Below are 15,483 nucleotides of genomic sequence, written 5' to 3'. Positions count from 1 at the left end.
GAGGCATATTGGTGGATTGAGCTTTAGGCCCTAAATTGAGTTATGTCTACATTTTTACTCTCTCTCTCTCTCTCTCTTCCTTATTTTCCTGTTTTTTTTTTTTTCGCATCATCTTGTGCTAGTCAATCCTGCATCAATCGTCCTCACCTTCTCTTCCTTAAATGGCCTCTCCAACTAAGATTTTTGAACACTAGAAATAGGACTCCAATCCAGCCCCTCAATAGTAGGCCTAAGAACATCCTTCTATGTTTAAATATCATTAAGAAAGCCAGAATCCTCATCTGCTATCACCTGAGAATCCTTCATAACCTCACCTTTTCTCATCTCCAATTCTCTAATATAATTACATCTCATAGTTTCTGTTGAGATTTATGATTAAATGAATGACCTAACTCAAAGATATCCTCTTCCTCTATTTTATAAAACAAATCAAATACATTCTAATGACCATAATACCCTTACTAACTCTCACTAATTAACATACTAACACACTTAATAATAATTCTAAAAGACTAAAATAACCATTAACACTCCCCTTAAGCTGGAGCATAGATATCATATGCTCCTAGCTTGTTACAAATTAACTTAACACGAGCACTCACCAAAGCTTTAGTAAATAAATCAGCAAGCTGCATATCAGACCTCACATGAGTGGTAGTAATGAGCCTCTGCACAAGCTTCTTTCGAACAAAATGGCAATCAACTTCGATGTGTTTCATTTGCTCATAGTAGACTAGGATAGAGGCAATATGAAGAGCAACTTGATTATCACATATCAACTCCATAGATTGAGAATGTGGAAAATTAAGTTCTTCTGACATGTTCTTCAACCAAACAAGTTCACACAAGTAGTGTGAGCCATAGCTCTATACTCTGATTCAACGCTTGATTTGGCCACCACAATTTGTATCTTACTCTTTCAAGAAACCAAATTACCACCCACCAAGATATGATACTTGGTTATGGATCTTTGGCTAGAAGGGGACCCGACCCAATTTGCATCTGCCTATCCATGAATATAAGTGTGAGCATGATTTTGATATTAAAGACCTCTTCTAGGTGCACCTTTGAGATATCTCAAGATGCAAATTACTGCGTCCTAGTTACTTGTCCTTGGAGAATTCAGAAATTGAGTCACAACATTTTTTGCAAAAGATATGTTTGGTCGAGTGACTATGAGATAGTTCAACTTTCTAACAAGCATAGTAGTCAAAGGTGCAAGGCGCACTGAGGTGCAGAGGGGTACTTGGAGTCGAGGTGTGAGGCATGAGGCAAAGGCGCGTGCCTCTCGAATGTGAGCACAATTATTAAAATTGTGTACAATGCCTATTTGGTGGATAATTGATATAAAAACACATCAAGAGTTATATTAGAATTTAAAATGCCAAAATATTCAATAGTAATTATGACAACCAAATACCAAGTTCCAAGTCAAACAAACATAGTTCAACATAAGTAAATACACATGCAAGAATTCAAGCTTCAAATTAGAAATGAAATAAAAGCATCTTCAATATCAAAAGAACAACAACTATATTCAGTAAAAAATGTTATATATTAATATATTTCAGAAAAAAATGTATAGTTTGTATACTCCATTTCCAAACAAATTACAAAACAGCAGCAAAATTCAGTAAAAATGTTATATATTAATTGTAAAGTATAGACTTACATTAAACAACATAATTAATTACAAATTATATAATATTAACTTAGAGGCTTAATGCAAGTTAATATTATAAGAAGAGGCAGCCAGCAAGAGGCAGCAGAACTGAAGAAGAACTGAAAAAGAAAAAGAAGCAGAAGAACTGAAAAGAAAAAGAACTGAAGAAGAAGAAGAAGAACTGAAAAAGAAGCAGTAGCAGAACAAGAACTGAAGAATAAGAAGAAGCAAAAGAACTGAAGAAGAAGATGAAGAAGAAGAACTGAAAAAGAAGAAGAAGAAGACAACGGTGATGACTACTAGTTTGAAAATCAAAGCATCCTGACGACTCACGAAGGCTTGAACCTGGATGATGAAGGGCTCCTGATGGTTCGAAGGCACGAAGACGAACTGATGAATGGCTCCTGCTAGTTTGAAGGCTCGAAGACGAAGAGCTCCGACTGGTTTGAAGGGTCGAAGACAAAAGCCTCGTGTTGGTTCAAACTTTGAAGGGTCGAAGAGAAGGGCTCCTGCTGGTTTTGTACTGCTTCGAAGGATTGATTGGTTGAATACAAACTTCTCCTGCTGGTTTCGTGCTGTTTTGAAGGGTCAAAAACAAAGGGCTAGGGTTGGTGCAAGTAGGACTGTCAAAGATTGGATTGCTGGAAGTGAGCTGGGGCTGGTTCTGGCTACGTTTTATTTCTTACAGCTTGAAGAATTTCAAGGCATGAATTACTGCGCTTGAGTGCACCTACTGGTGCTTGAAGGTTGTCTCGCTTGAAGAAGGATCAGGCGCTAGCTTGGTCGCCTCACTGTGCCTCGCACCTGAGGCGTACTTTTAACTGCTATGCCTACAAGTCTCTGGTATTATCCTGGATTAGGCAGCAAATCACCCACGTTCGACACTAACTTGCTGTTAGGATTCATGGGTATATCAACCGGTTGGTTCCCAACAACCTAACCTCATCCAACAAATCAAGAACATACTTCCTTTGTGACAAAACAATTCCCATACAAGATCTATATACTTCTATGCCCAAGAAGTATTTCAATGGTCCCAATTATTTGGTTTGAAACTTAGTTTGTAGAAAATGTTTAAGGCTCTAAATACCTTGACCATCATCACCTATAATTACTATATCATTCCCATACACAAGAAGACGGATCCAACCTGATGAAGTATGACGATAAAACACAAAGTGATCCATTGCTCACTGTTGAAGGCCAAAGTCAAGTACTACAACATTGAATTGACCAAACCATGTTTTGGAGATTGTTTTAAACTGTATAGTTCCTTCTTGAGTTGACACACTAAGCCTGACTCCCCTTGAGCAACAAACCCAAGAAATTGCTCCATATAGACCTCCTTTTTAAGATCACTATGCTAGAAGGCATTCTTCACATCTAACTGATATAGAGGCAAATGACAAGTGGTAGCCAAGGAGATGAACAGACGTACTATTGTAAGTTTGGCAATTAGGGAAAAATTGTCGTAATAGTCCTAATCACACAACTGAGTATACCCCTTAGCAACAAAACTTGCCTCCATATGAGCCACAGAACCATTAGGGTTGACTTTCACAATGTATAACTAGCGACAACCAACCGCAGACTTTTTAGGAGGAAGAGATACCCAGTCCCAAGTATCATTGTCTTGTGAAGCATTCATCTCTTCAACCATGGCATTTTTCCATCCAGAGCAAGCTAAGGCTTCTGGAACAGATTTAGGAAGGGCAAAAAATGATAGAGTAATAACAAAACAATAATAGGAGGGTGATAAGAAGTCATAGAAAACATGGTTGGAGATGGGATGTTGCGTACATGTGCATTTACCTTTCTGTAAAACAACGGGAGGATTAGTATCATGGAAATATGATCATTAGATAAGGAAACCAAAGGCATGGTGGTATAAGCTAGAGGGGACTCTTCCTTAGAGCCGCCGTCATGAATACACTTGCAAATTAGGACGATTGAGATGATGAGAAGGACTCAACCACATGGAGACATAGGTGGTTGATTGGGTAAGGACAACAAACTAGAATCTGGAAGATTGGATTCATTGAGATCGTTAGCACTAAAGGATTGAGTGTAGTAAGGTGTAGACTCAAAGAAGGTAACATCTGTGGAAACAAAGAAGGGATGCAGCATAGGACTATAACAATAATACCCCTTGAGTATATGAGTAGCTCAGAAAGACACATTTTATAGCACGAGGATCCAACTTATCCACAACAGGAGTTAGTTGATGAATAAAGGACACACACCTGAATATATGAGGAAGTGGAGCAAATAGAGGTGAATAAATAGAATAGGGTAGGGATTTTACCACTAATAATAGAGGATGACACCCTGTTGATAAGATAGTAAGCAGTAAGTACAACATCACTCCAAGACACTTTAGGTACATGCATTTGATAAAGTAAGGTGTGAGTGATTTTTAAGGATATGTCTATTTTCCTCTCTGCAACCCCATTTTTGTTGAGGTGTGGGCACAAGATGATTGATGAATAATACCAATTTGAGTCATATAAGTAGTGATTTGAGTACTAAAATACTCTTTAGCATTATTACTTTGAAGTATTCAAATTGGCAAATCAAATTGAGTCTTTATTGCATAACAAAAGACACAAAATATATGAAATAACTCATAATGATCTTGATTTTTATTAAATATAGTCAAGTTATCATTGAATAATCATCCATAACGGTTACGAAGTATTAGAAACCCAACTTGGACACAACTCTATTAGGACCCCAAACATCAGAATGGACTAACATGAAAGGGCTTGTAGTCCGTTTATTGACTTAGGGAAGCAAAAGGGACACGATGATGAACAAGACTCAATCAAGACTAGACACATAACTTCAATTAGGAACTAGATGTTTCAAATTTTCCAATGAAGGATGACCGAGGCGTAAATGAATTTGGAGAGGTGCAGCAGCATTAATGTAAGTCCACCGAATTTACACCCTTTGCCAATCATCCTCTTCATCTTCAAATCTTGAATAACCACAAAATCAAGGAAGAATGTTGCTGAAAAATTAATGGATTTGGTAATCTTGCTAACGAACATAAGATTGAAGGGAAACTTGAGATTCTACAAAATTGAAGGAAGAGAAATATAAGAAGTGAGATTTTAGAGTCCCAATTCCCTTAATGGTTGTGGTGGATCCATGAGCAAGAGCAATACAAGAACAATTTTAAGGATACTAAGAAGAAATTAGGTATACCTGTGATGTGATTAGTGGCAATAGAGTCTATAACCCAAGGACTTGGACTAGAAGTACTGAATGACAGACATGCTGTTAGGTTACCGGTTTGGGCAAGAGATGCAATGGGAAGAGAATCTTGTTGTGAGGCTTGATATTGCTAGAACTTGGAATACTCTTCCTTTGACATAGATTTAGTACGTTGCCCCCCACTTGGCCCCAAAGGTGTGGAGTTGTTGGCGGCTACATTGGTTGCCCCCAAAGGTGTGAGGTTAGTGGTGGCTGTATTGACAACATGTGAAGGTCTACCATGGATATCCGATTGCTGCTCAATAGTATGATTACCTCGTCCACAATGAGCACACTTCTGAGGAGTGTGTTTACCTGGTCTATCTTTGCCACCACAATCGCTCAAACCACCTCAATAACTTTTGTGGTTGTTTGGTAGAGAACTAGAATTACCATATGTAGTAAAGGCTGACCTCTTAGAGCTAGATGTAAAAGTAGGAGAATGTGAGCTAAAGGAAGCATGAAGGATATGAGAATAAACATTAGAAAATGGTGACAACCTTGCACTGTTAAGTATCTAGGATTGGATTGCCTCAAACTCAGGTTTCAAACCCACTAGAACCCAAAGAGCCATAATTTGCTCCCTTTACTTCTGCATCTCACGAACATTGGTGGTTATAGATTGCATGATGTTAAGCTCCTCATGAATACGTTCCATCTCTCCAAAATAATACATAATGTTTATATCTCCTTGTTATTACTCAAAATATTCTTGGGATAAATCATACATATGTGTAATGTTACTAGAGTACAAAAGCTTGGCATAATCGCAAATCTCCTTGCATCTTAATGCATGCACATCCATGCAATTTGGGGCTCCATTGAATTCAACAAGAGGAAAACAATCAAGCCATCTTCTTGAACCCACACTTTTTTTTTTTCTTCTCATCAAAAGGACTAGATTGGAAAGTGGTCAAAATTTCCTAATCCTACTACATAAACTTGACTAGTCTTTAGACAACTGAACATAATTCTTTCAATCCAACTTTTTAGTTGTTATCTGTGGCATCGATGAAGGGAACATGCTTTTGGGATTTATAGACTCCATCCCAACACACAAAAACAGCAACCACGCCACTCTCAAACACGAAAAACAATCAAATTTAATTTGGACAACTAAAAGCAAGGTGAAGCACCAAAACAATCATGGACGAGGTGAACTGCCTAAACAGATAAACTTATGAACACTGCCCCAACTCCAAGGAACTCACTGCAAACTTTTATGAACAACAGGGAAACAACTAACGGATTGCCATGAGTGCATGGTTGAAAAAAGTTGGGTCTTTGAGATAAATAACATGCCCAACAGCTAAAAAATATGGTCTAGGGAAGGAATCAAAACATGCTGGAGGAAAAAATCAGGAAAAAGTGGCCAGAATCACTCCAATGTGCTGGCGCGTGGGGTGGGGACTGCCAGCAATCAGCCAGCGTGTGGGGGCACATCGGGAGGTTTCCGGTGATGAGACTTTGTAGGGCTATTTTTCAGAGGGTAATGTTTTCGTCTATATGGTTGGTTTTGTGAAATGATGAAGGGTTGTGGTGGTTTTGAGAAGGTCAGAAATGGGAGGGTGTTATTATGCGACGGCTGAGTGTGATAGGGATTATGCTCTGATATCATGTTAGATTACCGTTTTACCGAAAAGTTTTAAGTTGATAGGTTATGGGCCAACAATGCATATCAAGCTTTAAAACTTCCCCAGACGTGCAGCCTGACAGTACGTGGAGAGATAAACACATGATAGATAACACCCATTATTGGGAATACAATAATTTTTTAAACACCACACAATAAATGCGGGCAACAAGACTAGAACCCAAGACCTCGCGGTAACCATCTCTAACACCATGTTGAAATTTTTGATTAAATGAATGGCCTAACGCAAAGATAGGTCTCTCCCTCTATTTATAATACAAATCAAATACATTCTAATGACCACAATACTCTTTCTAATTCTCTCTAATTAACATATTAACACAATAATAATATTAAAAGACTAAAATAACCATTAACAATTCCATTGGTCATTCTATGAAAAAATCTAGTATTAGAATACCCCTCCCAGAATTATGATATTAGTAATTAACCTAGTTTGCAAAAGTGAAAGAACATTGAAGACAAGTAAGTATACTAAACCCTTCAATTTTAATTGTTTAATAGCAGCAAGATGTGCATTTTGCATATTCCATTTTTGGAGAGCCATATGCTTGAACATGGCTATACATATGTCATATTCTATAGTAATTAGACTAATCTCCCCTGAAATTAGATGTCCTTTATCACTTATGTACATGGGTTTGAATTATATGGCAGAAATTGTTAACTCAGCAAAAAGTGTACATTTTTACACTTGTACCTATCTTATAATCACACAAAGGAATTTGCAGAAATTCAAAATTCTTGATTTATTGATCTTGATTTATATGAAAATGCATATATTTGCATCCGAATTTGCGTCCATTAGCTTCAAATAGATTTTGTTCTCATTAATAGTTCAGGCTTATGTATTGATGGCATATTTTTTAAGAAATTAATGCAGAAAATCTAGGAGATGAAGTAGACATGGAAAATCTGAAAAACCTTCCTGGCTCTAGAGTTGGTGGTTCACAAATCATTGATTGATGCCACAATCCCACATCGGATGTGTGCTAGAGAGATATTGGGCTTGTAAGGATGGTTTGAGCTCCAACTATGTGAGGTGCCTTGTATAGGACAAATCCGTGAGGCTAGTGAGGCAAAGTGGATAATACCTCATTGGAGTTGAGCTTAATACCGTTACATTTGGTATTAGAGCCACCTTGCGTGTATTATCATGTGGGTGGAACCTATTTAGATGTGTAAGCCACTCTGACGTGGGCGTCAGTGATCGGACGAGAGAGCATGTCATGGTCCCACATCGGAAGTGTGTTAGGAAGATATTGGGCTTATAAGAATGGTTTGGGCTCCAACTATATGGGGCGTTTTTTATAGGACAAACTCGTGAGGCTAGTGTGCCAAAGCGGACGATAACTTACTAGAGTTAAGCCTAAGACCGTTACAATTGACCATGTTGGAATGACTGAAAGAGGAGGTTGATACAACATGAACATGGTGGGGGTGTAAACTTTGTAACATGTTGACTACCTAAAGATGAAAGACAACAAATAATAGTGGCTCTTTTGGGTGTCTGCAACTCATTTCGTTTTCCTATTTTCCTCCTATGGCTTCAGGAACTCATTGATAGCCATTTCCACATCACTTCCCAAACTTTCCCACCTTCATTCATGAGCAGTTGTCTATAGTTACCATCGTGTCCATCTCCATTGTAACCTTCAATCAATGAACTCCACTGTTACAAGCCATCTCTTGCTAGCATCCACCATTATTTCTAGATATACATTCTCTTTTTTGCTTCTGCCATCATGAAGCCATTTGAAAAATAACAATGGTGGTATAATATCTCTCTCTAGCATAACAGGGTCAATGATTTTGGAAACACCATTACCATTCTTCTAAGATATGCCAAACTCACTAATACGTGGTCAATTCTTGTCTTTGTTTTGCCTTTGCTCCCAACTCCCAAGCAAAATCTTAAGTTTCAATTCAGACTAAAATTTTGAAACCCCAAAATATGGAAATTTCAATTTTGATTTGAAAAAACAATGAAAATCAAGAGTAAAGCCTGGAATTCTTTTATGAAACTTTAGAAATAGTTAGAATACATGATAATGTAGGTTTTAAGACTAATATATTAAAACTTAAATATATCTATGTTGTGCATAAGGTGTAATAGTTGTCATATAATGTGTATTAAACGTATTCATAATATCATATTTGTATTAAATATATTATAAATGAAATCCATAAATCAATTAAATATTATTTATTGTACATATAAAAATAATTTAGACATTAATGCTTAAATAAAATGTTCTTGTTAATATTTAAGTTCAATTTTTCATGTAATTTTAGAAGCCCTTTTAATAATCTTTTGTTTGAAAAATTTTGGATGATTCATTGAAATTTCAACAGAAACTTTTGTAAGACGGAAATCAACTGCCATTTTGATTTCGAGGGTGATGGAATGTGGAAATTTCAATTGAAATTTAGATAATGTTCTGAAAATTTAAGACCTCAAAACCCAAAAAATATTCTAAAACCATGAAGCATTCAAAAACCGAACTAAACAGAAAGGATTTTATAAAACTGCTCTGAGGAATCAATGATTGTAAAAACAAAGATTATTTGAAGTGAGGGTTTGTTGGAGGTGGAATCCGGGAGCTAGAGAAGGTAATTGTTTGGTTTGGCACTTTTGGGGATCGATGGATTGGTGGGAGAAGGATAATGAAACAGAAGAAAGAGTAAATAAATGGCAGTGACAGAGAAGTGCAACTTATTAAGGTGAAAGTATGCAAGTATTTATCATGTTAACATTGTTTATTAGTCATCACTAACGGTGGAATCTGTCATTGTAGTTTTCCCAACTATGGGGGAAGCCCCTGCAATGTCACCAAGGGTCCGTTTGGATCAAGGATTTTGGTTGGGAAAAGGGAAAAAAAGGGAAAAAAAAATGAAACTCATTTTCGACTATATTTTTCCTATATACCAAATACTAGTAAAAATGAAAAATTGTTTAATATGGTTAAAATTTAAGAAAAATAAAATGTAAATGGTGTATAAAACTATAATTTTATTCATTGATTTGGTATATTTTTTTGTTTTCTTTCTTACTTGATAACCAAACATGAAAAAGTGAATTCTTTTATATTTTCCTTTCTTTTCCCTAAGATTTTCCAAGTTCCCAGCCAAAACAAAACCTCTGAGGAATTTGGTCTAATTACCCTATGTTCTACTACTATTTTAACCCAATATGCAGTTGGCTGTTTATTTTTTCTTTTTATTTTTTGATTTCTCAAATTAAAAAAATGACCCCACATACACTTTCTTTCCCTTTATTATGATTTTATATGATAGCACAGGGAGAAATAACAATTATATAGAAGATTAGATTTGTTTGAAATTTCAACCCGTTAAACAATCTGCTGTATGATCCAACATTCCTGCAATACCAGCAATCTGCTTTTGTTTGTGACCCCTATGGAGAAACAGGGATTAGTGATAATAGGGACGGAAAGGGGTTTAATCTTTGGATATTTTACTGGTTTTCACTTTAGGTGAAACAATTATTTTATGGTGGTAAGTGGTGAAGCAATCGATTTCTGAACTGGTGATTGGTGTGCTTTCCAACATTATGGTCCTTATCCTTGGCCTTCTTTGCTTTTATGCAAAAAAAAGATCTCTTTATCTCCACTAGAAGTTAATGCTGTGCACTTGCTTTGGGGGTTTTAACTAATTGGAGGTTCTTTTTGCTCAAGTTAAATTATAACATATCAGAACAAGTGTGTCTAATTGCATATGATTACAGATGAGATCTTTTATTACATATGATTACAGATGAAATTCTTTTAAATTATACCATATCAGAACAAGGCAAGCTGAGTATTATGCTAAAAACTTGGCTCAGGAGCATGTGGACTATTTGTGAGCTTTTGCTTGAGCTTTGTTCAAGCTCATTTAATTGTTCCGAAAAGGTTGCCTTACATGATTTATTTGGGCTCCATTTGGATTAAGAATTTGCTCGAGGAAAGGAAATGAAATAAAAGCTAGAAAAAAAATTCATTTTTTATGTACTCTCTATGTCAATATGATCAATAAAAAAATGTTCTAATACGATCAAGAATTAAGAAAAATCTAATGTTAATCATGCATAAAATTTGTTCAGTTATATCTTTTATTTTCTTCCCTTTTTCTTTTTTCTTGCCTTTTCCTAATTTTTCCTAAGCTTGAAATGGGCCTTAAGAATCTGATTAGCTACCTGGCATTATACCACTCTAAAAGTTAAAAACTGCATCTAAACAATGAATTTATGTTTTCAGTGGTGATTTCTTTTTCCAGCATAAGTCCAAGTACTTTTAGATATTACCCAATTAAACACCTAATCAGTTTCCAGCAATGCTAGTGGATAGGGGTAGCAAGGAAAATAACAAAATCTGAACCAAACAGTAAAATTGAATGAAACTGAACTGAAAAATCAGTCACCTATTTTTTGTTTTTGGTTTGGTTTTGGTTCTAACTTTTCAATTTTCCAAGTTAATGGTTTGATTATGATTTGACCATTCAATAATAACAACTAAACAAACCGAACTGACATGTTGTAAATATATTTTATAACTTTAGCTGTATAATATTAGTAATAATTTAAATAAAAAATTTGTTTCTGAGCAACAATTAGAACTTGGGTTAGGTACTTTTATATTATTTTTCTAGAAATAGAACTTGGATTAAGGATTTTGTTTATGCTAAATTTATTGGTGGATGCTTTTAAGCGTATGTAGGATGCTAATTTAAAGTTTATTGATTTATGACTTGTTAATACTCAAATTTATCATTTGAATTTTAAAATTTACATGATTATAATGGAAGAAAAATATTGATCTGTAATTTCTTTAAAATTTTAAATTGGATGCAATGCTTCAGTTCAGTTTGGTAATCCATTGGATATTGACCTGAAAATTGGTTAATCGAAATTCAGTTAAGCCATTTGTTTCTGGCGAACCCTGCCAATAGAAGGAACATTTTTCTCAATTCTTTGTTTGGCCTTGGCATTGTTGAGAAAATTAATTGCTTCTTTGTGAATTTTTTTTTTCATAATTGGTGGATTATCATACTTGAAGTCAGGTTATAAAGGCTCGACGAGCTAATTTTAGCTTCAGCGTAGTTTCTGTTATAGAACTAAAGAGGGTTTTGATTGGGCCAGGTATTTTCTCATGCATGCATATCACATGTCTATCAGATCACACATGATAGATAAGTATCTAGAGAACAGTCTTCTTAATTGAATCCTGGCAGTTGAAATTCTTACCTTTTGGCCCCAGAGAGACGAAAGGACTGGGAAAATAGAATCTTTGGCTGTTGAAATTCTTACCTTTAGGGGAGTTCATGGTTCATTTCTCAAATGTGCTGTCTGTGCTTGTACTATTTGTTCATGCTGGATGCCTTTTATCTCTCTCTCTCTCTCTCTCTCTCTCTCGTTAACATTGTAATGGTTTTCTGTGTAATGTGGTAGGTGGAGAAGAAACGACTAGGCAATGAGCTGAGTATAGGTAGTGTTAGTCCGGGAGGAAGGTTGCAAGCTATTGATTCCACTGGTTTGCAACACAAGTCCGACAGGAACACTCTTGTACAGAATTGGTCATGTTGAGTGTTACAAAAAAATAATGAATGGGCTGTGAGGAGGTAGGCCTCGAACCAATGAATCATATTGCAGGCGATCCTGTAGTTTTCATAATTCTGTGCAATGGCTGTTGTGTGCATATATATATTTATTATATATTTTAAAAATAGTACTCGCGTGATTCCGATCACAAGTAGATGTTATTATAAGTGTCATGGGGGGGTATTGATGAAGCCTTACTGCTACACTACGCTTTGTTCCAAGTTATTTTATATAGTCTATACGAAGATTGCCATTTACTGCTGTTGCTTTTAATCTCTCTCTCTCTCTCTCCCTCTATGAGATTTTGATATATATGACTAATGGGTATAATGTGGGTGAGCTTGGGATCTCCCTATTAGATCATCATAGCTTAGTTTTTTTTTTTTATATGGACAAGTCGGTTGTGGAAGAATGCCTTGCCCCCCTAGGTGGCATTGGCTCTTGTCAGTGATCAGTGTCCCATTAATTCCCACTTAATTAGGCTGTAATGGCTATTTATTGTGCACTAATGGTGATTTAATTGTGCTTGTTGGCGCACTAATCATAGGGAGATTATCTTCTCTAATTATGTGAGGCTCTCCAATTGAGTCCGGAGCTTGTAAGGCGGCTGTGATGAAGGGTGGGTGGGTTGTCATATCGTATCCAGCCTTATCTCTATTTTTATGTAGAGAGATTGAGCAACTTTCCATATGCAGGGAGATTGTTTCATAGGAATTGAATCCATGACTAAACGATGAAAGGAGCAACCTTTCATATTTGAATCAAAGGTGAGATAAAAATTAAATAGATTTAGCAATTTAATCATCTTTAATTCATAGGGGCACAAGTATGTTCTGATTTAGGTTTAAAAAAAAAAAATGGGGGAGGGGGGTGGGGCAGGCCCACAGCAAACCCCCCTTTTGAGTGTGATTATAAGGGCTCCCTTGCTATGGAATATTCAGATTAAGTCATTAGCTACCTTAGTTGGAAGGACCTAGGGGGGAATTGTTGTGCAAACCCCACTAAAAGGGGGCACATAGTGGATTGGAAGTTAGCTCGTGACGCGGCGTGATAATTGCTTTAGTTTGATTGGGGGAAGTAGGGCTTGACTCTGGGGTGATATTGTTGCTTTAGCCCCAGCCAAGCACCAAAATGGGAAGTACTTAGGTAAGCACTTTCTAAGTATAACCCAACTCAAAACTGGCCCCTTTGTGTGTGTTGATGATGCCTAAACTTTTCTTGATATAGGTACGTTTTTTTGGATCACATACATTGGCAACCACATTGATTGACCTATAGTGTCAAGGAAAACACACAGTGGAATCTCTAGTTGGGAAATTGGAAAAGTGTGGGTTCCAATTGTAAGCATTTTAGCATTTGGGTTGTATCTTATACCATTTTGGGGTTCCATCTTCCTGCTAGCACTCAAGGATGTTGCAAAGGATTAACATTCATGAATGGCGGTGCCTCTGACTCTGTATGTCTCGTCGATTCGAAGCCTCAACTCCTTCCTTGAAACCCTCGAAGACCTTCTCTGCCACACCTCCCTCACTGCTTTCGCTTGTCTTTGCCTCGCCTTCTCCAGGCTTTTCACCTCTTTCCTCCCCTTTCGTAGTTCAAAAACAGTGTCTTAAAGATTCATGGGAGAGGCCCGACTTGCGGATCTCGCGAAGCGCTACGGTCCCCGACCTGAATCGGTGCGACTTCTTCACTTCGCTGGTCGCCGGTGCCTATCGCTAGCTGCTTTCAAGCAGCCGTCATCGCTAGCTGCTTTCAAGCAGCCTTCCCTCCTGTCGATTTGCGAGTTTTTTGCTTCGTCCTCGCCATTATGAACTAGGAGATAGATTGAAAGATCCAAGATTGGTGTTGTGGTGGTGTTGGCTTGCTTAGGTGCATTTGTAGGTGCTGAGGTGCATTTGGCAGTAGCTGGGAGCCCTAGCTTTCGCTCGCGAATCCTTGACCTTCAAATCATTGGATGAAAAACTACCAGATGTGGTTTCCTTCGACCTCCTATCCTACGAGCAAAGGTTCAAATTTTCTTCCCCGGTTATTTCTTTTACTTTCCCACTCTGTTATTGCAATTAGGGATTTCACGATTTAACTTTGTTGTCAAGCCCAAAACATATTTCCACCTTAACAAAAAAAAAAAAAAAAAATTCTATAACCACAAGCCAGATTTTCGATTCAAACTATAAACTTGATTTTTTCAAATCACATTTTTTATAGTGCACACTTGGTTTTTCATCTTTGCCCTTCATGGGTGGCCCTTTGGTGACCCTTGCATCCGGGGAGAACGAGAGGGCTATCAAGTCTGGGTCTCAAGTGGATGGGTTGGATACTGTATAGGATGGAAAGATGGTTGAGAAGGAAGGCAACGCTTTGGGTGGGAGACGTACTTTTGTGCAGGCACTTCAAAGACCTGTACCTCAATCCAAATTTCGATTACCATTGAGGAAACCTGAGATCATCAACGGAGAATTAGGCTTCGTTTTTTTGGATGTTGAGATGGATAAAGCGGCTGAGGATCTGAAGTTTGCAATTGTTTTGAAATTCTTATCGAAGAGATCATCAATAGATGTGCTGCGGCTTCAGATTATTAAGATGTGGGGCTTCAGTGAGGTTCCGATGATTAGCTTTATGGATGAATATCACGTGTTGCTGCACCTGGCGAATGGAAAAGATTATTTATACACATGAGTGAGGGTGGGACAGGTTGTGGGTGGTTGTTAATTCCACTTGTTCAACTAGATAGTTGATTTTGATGTCAAGAAAGAATCATCCATGGCTCCTCAATGGATCTCAGTTGGATTGTCTTCAAATTCTTGCAACAAGGTTTGAAAAGTTTCTTAGAATGGATAATGCCACACTATATAGAACTCGTGCTATGGGGACGAGAATTTGTGTGGAAGTGGATTTGCAGGAGGCACAAAATTGTGGCTTCCCATTGGTGGTAGGTCAAAAACATCAAGTTTGGCAGGAAGTGGTGTATGAGAAGCCGGATTTTAATTGCAAAAAGTGTTTTCGTCAGTGCCATACTGAGGTTGCTTGTAGGTTGGGTGATTATATTGAGGCAAAACCGGTTAATAAGAACGAGATGATGATTGAAGGGAAGAAAGGGGAGGTCAAAGCTTGGAAGGAGGTGGGAAGGAGGGACAAGAGTTTAAATGAAGGTGCAAGTAAAAATGTGGAGGTGGATCCTATTATTGTGTCTAATAATAACGAGATTGGAAAGGAGGTAAAGTTAGTCACGGATAGAGGAAAACAAGTTTTAGAGGAGGGTAGTCCTCACTCAGTCCTCAATGATAAGGGACTACATGCGGGTGGGTCTAG

The 15,483-nt window shown here is 37.2% G+C and overlaps 1 protein-coding gene across 1 annotated transcript in view; it reads left to right on the top strand.

Moving 5' to 3' along the window:
- Positions 1-12,431, top strand: part of LOC131150218 (dual specificity protein phosphatase 1) — a 51,546-nt gene extending 39,115 nt beyond the window's left edge. Inside the window, exon 6 of the mRNA XM_058100818.1 lies at positions 12,025-12,431. Within this exon, the coding sequence (XP_057956801.1) occupies positions 12,025-12,050 (26 nt within the window). The 3' untranslated portion in view covers positions 12,051-12,431. The remainder of the gene's footprint in view (positions 1-12,024) is intronic.
- Positions 12,432-15,483: the final 3,052 nt, after the last annotated feature.

The sequence above is a fragment of the Malania oleifera genome, chromosome 3, assembly GCF_029873635.1.
Source record: "Malania oleifera isolate guangnan ecotype guangnan chromosome 3, ASM2987363v1, whole genome shotgun sequence".
NCBI classification, from domain to species: Eukaryota; Viridiplantae; Streptophyta; class Magnoliopsida; order Santalales; family Ximeniaceae; genus Malania; species Malania oleifera.
Note: the sequence above shows the minus strand (reverse complement) of the source record. Positions and strands in the feature narration are given on the sequence as shown.